Source organism: Meriones unguiculatus, chromosome 1 (genome assembly GCF_030254825.1).
Source record: "Meriones unguiculatus strain TT.TT164.6M chromosome 1, Bangor_MerUng_6.1, whole genome shotgun sequence".
In the NCBI taxonomy this organism is placed as follows: Eukaryota; Metazoa; Chordata; class Mammalia; order Rodentia; family Muridae; genus Meriones; species Meriones unguiculatus.
Window position 1 is genome coordinate 45,304,358 of NC_083349.1, and position 6,176 is coordinate 45,310,533.

Below are 6,176 nucleotides of genomic sequence, written 5' to 3' on the forward strand. Positions count from 1 at the left end.
TCTAGTCCCTCAAATCTAGGCAAGGAGTTGAGATTCAGAGAAACGCTTTGCTGAAGAAAGCGCTGGTGGTCAATTACCAGAGCTAGGAACATGAGCCGGATGTGTCTGACGCCAAAATCGGAGTCCAGGCTACCTCACCGCCCAGCCTCCAGTCCTGCTGAGCCCGGGTGCCAGGAGAGCGCTTTGGATCTTGGAAGCGGAAAACCCTTTTGCTGACTTGGGGTGTGTTTAGGCAGATGGATAGGTGTTTATATATTTCCCCTTATCTGAAGATGGAATGTTCCGAATGTCAAATGACAGAAGTTTCATGAGCAAGGCCAAGGCTCAAGGGCAGTTTTCTCTGCCTGAATGGATTCTGAAGCCCAGCCTCAAGCTTGTTAACGTAGTTAACCATGACAAGTTGAGGCCTGCAAGGGGGATCAATGAGCCTGTACACAGATTGCTTCCGACAATGAAAACCCATTGATACATTGTTTAATTTCTTTTCAACCAGCATTGAAATAAAGCTGGATTTTTCCAAAAGATAGCTCTAATGGGTTATGTAAACCTAAAACTTTGAGGTGTTGGTCCAGCCCCCGAATTAAGTCACTGTAAACTGGCAGCCAGAGCCACTGAAGGCAAACACTAAAGCCACATACTAGGCAGAGAACCTGGCCTGCTGTTGAGCCTTGAGCAACATCTAAGAAGGCAGCGCCGGGCAGATGAATGGGCAGCAGAATTGATTGTCTGAGAATTCAGAGGCCTTTGGGACCCAGGGCAATATGGATCTGTGGCTAGACCCGGGTTTCATCTCATTTGAATCAGCAGTTTCTGCACCTTTGCCTTTCAGCCGAGCCGCATCTGGAAACGGTACTTCACCCTGAGGGTGAGGCCACAGCTCCAAAAAGCACTGTGGGTGTCCCGGCCTGCTCTTTCCATTCAAAGGACTTTCGGGCCACGTGAGCCTTGCTTTCTCCAGAATGGCCCGATTAAAATAAACACACCACTGGTGAGAAACTGCATATTGCCAGGGGGAAAAAAAATCCCTATGCCCTATCCTGTGAGCTCAAGAGAGATCTCTTCAAATACGTGGTAATGGGGTTTATCTGGCGACCTACTCAAGACTCCAGATCTCGCTTCCTTTTGCACCAAGTGCATCTGCTGGCATGAAGGAGCAGTCAGGAATGCTTGTGCCTTGGATGAAGTCACGCAGTTTCTCAGTTCAGTGCCTTAAACAGATGTTTTGGGAAGGCAAGAGTCTTGTCAAGTCCAGAAATGACATAAAACCTGTGTAACCACTGATTTGTCCCTTTGCCTTCACCTCTGACATCCTTGCTGAGGATGTCTACTCTACTCACCTTCCCAGGCAACTGAAATTCCTGGCACATACTAAGTGTTCTATACATGAGCAGCTGAGACCAAGGAGGAAGCAAGCAAGTGGAGAGGGATCTGACACCTATGAAGGCATTGGATGCATAGAGAAAACCTTCGATTAAAAAACAAAACAAAACTTGCTTTAAAAAAATTGGTAAATTCCTGCCCTGCTTCCGAGTAACTGCCGCAGTTCTGATGTCCCTTGATGCTATTATATACTTCCTTGCTTTAGAGTGATCTGCCAAATGTCCTCCTGCTGTGACATCCTGTTTATGTATTGAATGGAAGGATGGAGGGATGGATAGATGAATGGATGATAGGCAGGCAGGCAGGCACACATCACACATGCATGAGACAGGACTGGTTATATAGCAAATGAACTTTAATGGTCCAGTAACCTAACAGTAACAGCCACGGAGCCTGTGCCAGGCCTGAGGCCTTGATGGGAGAAATGCATGTCTAACCCTTTCCTGCCATTGTGTTTTGGCAACAGCATCACAGCCACAGCTGCCAGCATTGGCGCTGCTGGTGTGCCGCAGGCTGGCCTGGTGACCATGGTGATCGTGTTGAGTGCTGTAGGCCTGCCTGCTGAGGACGTCACCCTGATCATCGCCGTTGACTGGCTCCTGTGAGTTGGAATCAATCCCCCTGCCTCGATGATTGGGCAGGCAGCTTCCTAGCCACGCAGACTCTCTGTTGCTGTGCTGTGCTGTGTTGTGTTGTGCTGTGCTGTGCTGTGCTGTGCTGTGCTGTGCTGTGCTCCTCGTGATGCCTAATGAGCCATCTGTTGTTGCTTTCATTTCCTTTTGGCAAGGCTGCCTGGTAACATGCTTAAAATGAACTCATCATAACTCCAGCAGGGGTTCTCAAAAGCCAGTGAGCCCAGTCAGTTCGTGATACACCTGCTGACACTTGAGGTTAGGGGCTGGTGTGGGACACAGTGGAGTGGAGGAGACAGGGCAGGGCCTGTAGCCATCCCCAAGTATCCCGGTCCTGAGTTAGCTGCCTAAACGAGACCTCTTGCTTCCAAATCACTGCAGCTTTCCGAGCATCTTTGGCATCCTCTGGGCTGGTGACAAGAGCAAAGGTTTTGGCATACACCTGCTTAAATCTTCTTCTGGTGTCTTACTAGGTTTAGGATCTTGAGCATGTTCCTTAACTTCTCTGAGGCCTGACTGCACTATTTTCGAGATGGGAAAAATTATGCCTACTTGGGTGTTTTGTTGTAGGGACCAAAGAGGATCATATGAGCCAAGTGTCTAGAAGGGTGCCTGGCAGTCAGTACCTGCTCAACAAAGGAAAAGCTCTATTGTGATGGCGACAATGAGTCATACCACTCACCCCAGACAGCTCTCTTCTATCACACACACACACACACACACACACACACACACACACACACACCCATACATAGAACAACTGTGTAAGATGATGCCTTCTTGACACCCAAACATTCAAGTGGAGTGGCCTGGTCTCTGGCTTTACTTTTGATACTCATGTCTATAAATGTGTACCTTCTAGTAGCAAGGTCTGGCCTGTCCTAGGCCATCAGAGTAAGTGTATCTCCACACTGAACCTCATTTCAGATTTGAGTGAGACCAGGGTTGTGCAGTGTATAAACTGCAGCTAAGATCAGAGAAAGGGACGCAGTCATGCTGTGGAGGTTCCATGCTTGTACCTCGCTTGGAAGCAGTGACCACTGCACAGAGATGGTCATGTCAGGCAAAGGAAGGAACCAGACTGACTTGAACCCCTACCTTTCCTAGAAGCAGGGACTTTCACTACTAAGATGAGGACACCTGGAATTCACTTGCGGCCCACATACTTGGTACCAACTACCGCAACCAAATATTGAAACTGCCTCACCTTAGCCAGAAGAGAGCCCAGGATACCATGGCATTATCCCTGGGAGACCACAGGACAGAAGTCAGAGCTCCAGTCCTTATGAAGTCCAGAGCCATCCTGAGAACCCTCCATGTGTCTCTGGAGACCCCAATCTTGTTTGGGAAGAAAGGAGGGAACTTGAGGAGACACAGAGGTCATTGCTCCTTACAAGGAGCACAGACCAAACCAAATGAGCCCATTTTCTCATTCTGTCCCTTTGGGAGTCACCTGCTCCAGGCCAGTTGAGGCATCGGGCGAGCCAGGAGGACAGCTTTCTGCATGGACTTATATCTTAACTGAACATATCAGAACCTCTCCCTTCTCCATCCATCAGAGAAGGGAGATGAACTCTGGGCCCCTTCTGAGTCTCCTCTCTCTTTCCCAGGGACCGGTTCAGGACCATGGTGAATGTTCTGGGTGATGCGTTTGGGACCGGCATTGTGGAAAAGCTCTCCAAGAAGGAGCTGGAACAGATGGACGTTTCATCTGAAGTCAACATCGTGAACCCCTTTGCCTTGGAACCCACAGTCCTCGATAACGAAGACTCAGATACCAAGAAGTCCTATGTCAATGGGGGCTTTGCAGTGGACAAATCCGACACCATCTCCTTCACCCAAACCTCACAGTTCTAGAGGCCCAGCTTCAGATGACTGGGATGATGAAGGACAACTCCACAGGAGCCATCTCTTAGCAAACTCCAACACTGAGGAGAGAGAGGAACACTGAGAGTCAACTGTACATTTGAGTTTGATAAACAGACCTCCAGATTATTTTCTATATTTGGCTTTATAGCCTTTGTTCTCTGGGTTGGGGGATTTGGGGGAGGGTAGACTGAAAGGAAATTAAGAAAGTTGTGTTATCAGGATTTTCTAATTCTATAAAACAAAATTTTGAAGTATATGAAGGAGCAACTGTTGGGATTAGGTAATAGATATGGAAGAGAAATTGCTTTCTCATGCACAGACCAGTGTTTGGGCTTTTTAAATAATATTATTACTGGCTACAAATTTTTACTCAGGCTTTCTATTGGTATGACTTCCTTTGTGTTCTCACTTTTTATAGATTATAATGCATGTCAAAAACCCTACCCAGTTAATGTGCCAAATTTTTCCATTTGACCTCAACTCCAGCCACTCTCAAACTACTCTGGAAAAAAAAAAGGCAAAAAGGATCAGCATAGTTCTGCAATAACAGTTTTAAGATAGTTAAGGGGTTTAGGGGGAAGGTAAAGGGTTTTTTTTTATTCAGTGTACTGTATTGGAATGCTGGTAGCTGTTTAGCCAGTGTTCGGTATAGAACTATATGTATATGTGTGTATATTTATTATTTTCATATAATTTTCAAGACAGAGACCAATAATGAACTATTATCAATGTGAAATAAGAAACTTTCTCTTTGTACTTGAATCAAAACTATAGTTCCAGCCTAGGTGTGCTTCAGAGCTCACCAGAACACTGTCTGGAGCTCTGGGATGAGAAATCAAGTTGCTGGGTTACTGTGATTCAGCCCTAAAGTAAAAATGTGTTATGGTGAAAACCTAAAGTGGCACAGCCATTCTTTTACAACTTCCAGGCTCAAGGTCCCTCGGTGTTGGCATGGAATAAGTGCATTTACAAAGACAACACTCCCAGTGGCTGGCTGTGCTCAGATCCCCATCGAAGGCTTCGTTCTTCAAGTACACGCCCACCTCACAAGGCTGCCACTTTGCTGCCCTTGGTCTTCTCTGACCACCAGGGCCAAAAGAGCCGTGTCAAGCCATTACGTACGTTGTTTCAAAATGGGCTGCCTAAGGTGAACAAGGCACATTGCAAGGTGACCAAGCTATCTCTATACTGTATTCTTTTTATCTCTTTTTTTTTTTTTTTTTTTTGAGACAGAGTTTCTCTACATAGTCCTGGCTGTCCTAGAACTCACTATGTAGACTAGGCTAGCCTCAAACTCACAGAGATCCTCCTCCCTCTGCCTCCCTAGTGCTGGGCTGAAAGGCATGTGCCACCACGCCCGGCTCTATACTGTATTCTTACAGAATAAAACCCAGGCCATGAGCTAATGGTTCAGGGGAAATGCTTCAGGCCTCCTCCTCCAGAGAGGACTGTTCTGAGAACCTTGGCCTTTCAGCTTAGAATCCTCTGCCTGTCTTTCTCCTGCTAGTTTCTGAAGATAACTTATTAAAAGTCTATGCTTTCTGCCCTCATCCTGTAAATAAAGCTCTACAAAAACTTGTACTTAACATCGGAGCGAGGTTCTTAATAGCCGTGTTTCTGTGGTGTCCTTCATCACCTTATAAGCCAGAAATTGTGCCAAAGATAGCAGGCAAACGAATGGTTAGAGTGGCCACCTGCACCTCAGAGCTACAAGAAAATGACACTGAATTAGACTAAACATCACAGTGGCCAATGACTGAAATCTGAAGTCCACATATCTGTATTTGTCACAGGAAGTAAATCTAAATCTAAAGGAAATTGACTAATGGATGCTTCTGTCCCCTCATCAGGTGACTCTCATTAGCAGCACTTGAGACAGCAGAGTTCAAAAACTTACACAGGGGCCATCATCCTTGAAACCAGCCCCTTAGCACACCGTGCTGCTAACTCATGAAAGAGGCCATCTTCCATTTCCTTCCCAATAAACATTCTCCACACTTTTACTTCCCTGTATCTTCCTGCCTCTCATCTCTTCTGTTATCTTATTGACCTGGGTAGGGGTGGGAAGGTGAACTGTGGGCCAGTGCTAGAAACTCTGTGAGATCATTGGTCTTGAAACCAGAGGACACTGGCTGGAAAACTTTGCCACCCTGAGAATGAAAGGGCGGGACTTGAAGAAAACCTACGGATTCTTCATGTTCACCAGTAAGGACTACAAGGTTGAAGTACCAGGCCGTTATGAATAGTTGGGCTCCTGCTTTGTGGCTGAAATGAAAACAGGGTTTTCTAGAAATC

At 46.5% G+C, this 6,176-nt stretch overlaps 1 protein-coding gene across 2 annotated transcripts in view; it reads left to right on the top strand.

The window, feature by feature from the left end:
* Slc1a1 (solute carrier family 1 member 1) overlaps positions 1 to 5,467 on the top strand; it is a 72,859-nt gene extending 67,392 nt beyond the window's left edge. For both annotated transcript variants that reach the window (XM_021634247.2, XM_021634248.2), the window contains exons 11-12: positions 1,847 to 1,981; positions 3,623 to 5,467. In XM_021634247.2, coding sequence (XP_021489922.1) covers positions 1,847 to 1,981; positions 3,623 to 3,869 — 382 coding nt within the window. In that variant the 3' untranslated portion in view covers positions 3,870 to 5,467. The remainder of the gene's footprint in view (positions 1 to 1,846; positions 1,982 to 3,622) is intronic.
* Positions 5,468 to 6,176: the final 709 nt, after the last annotated feature.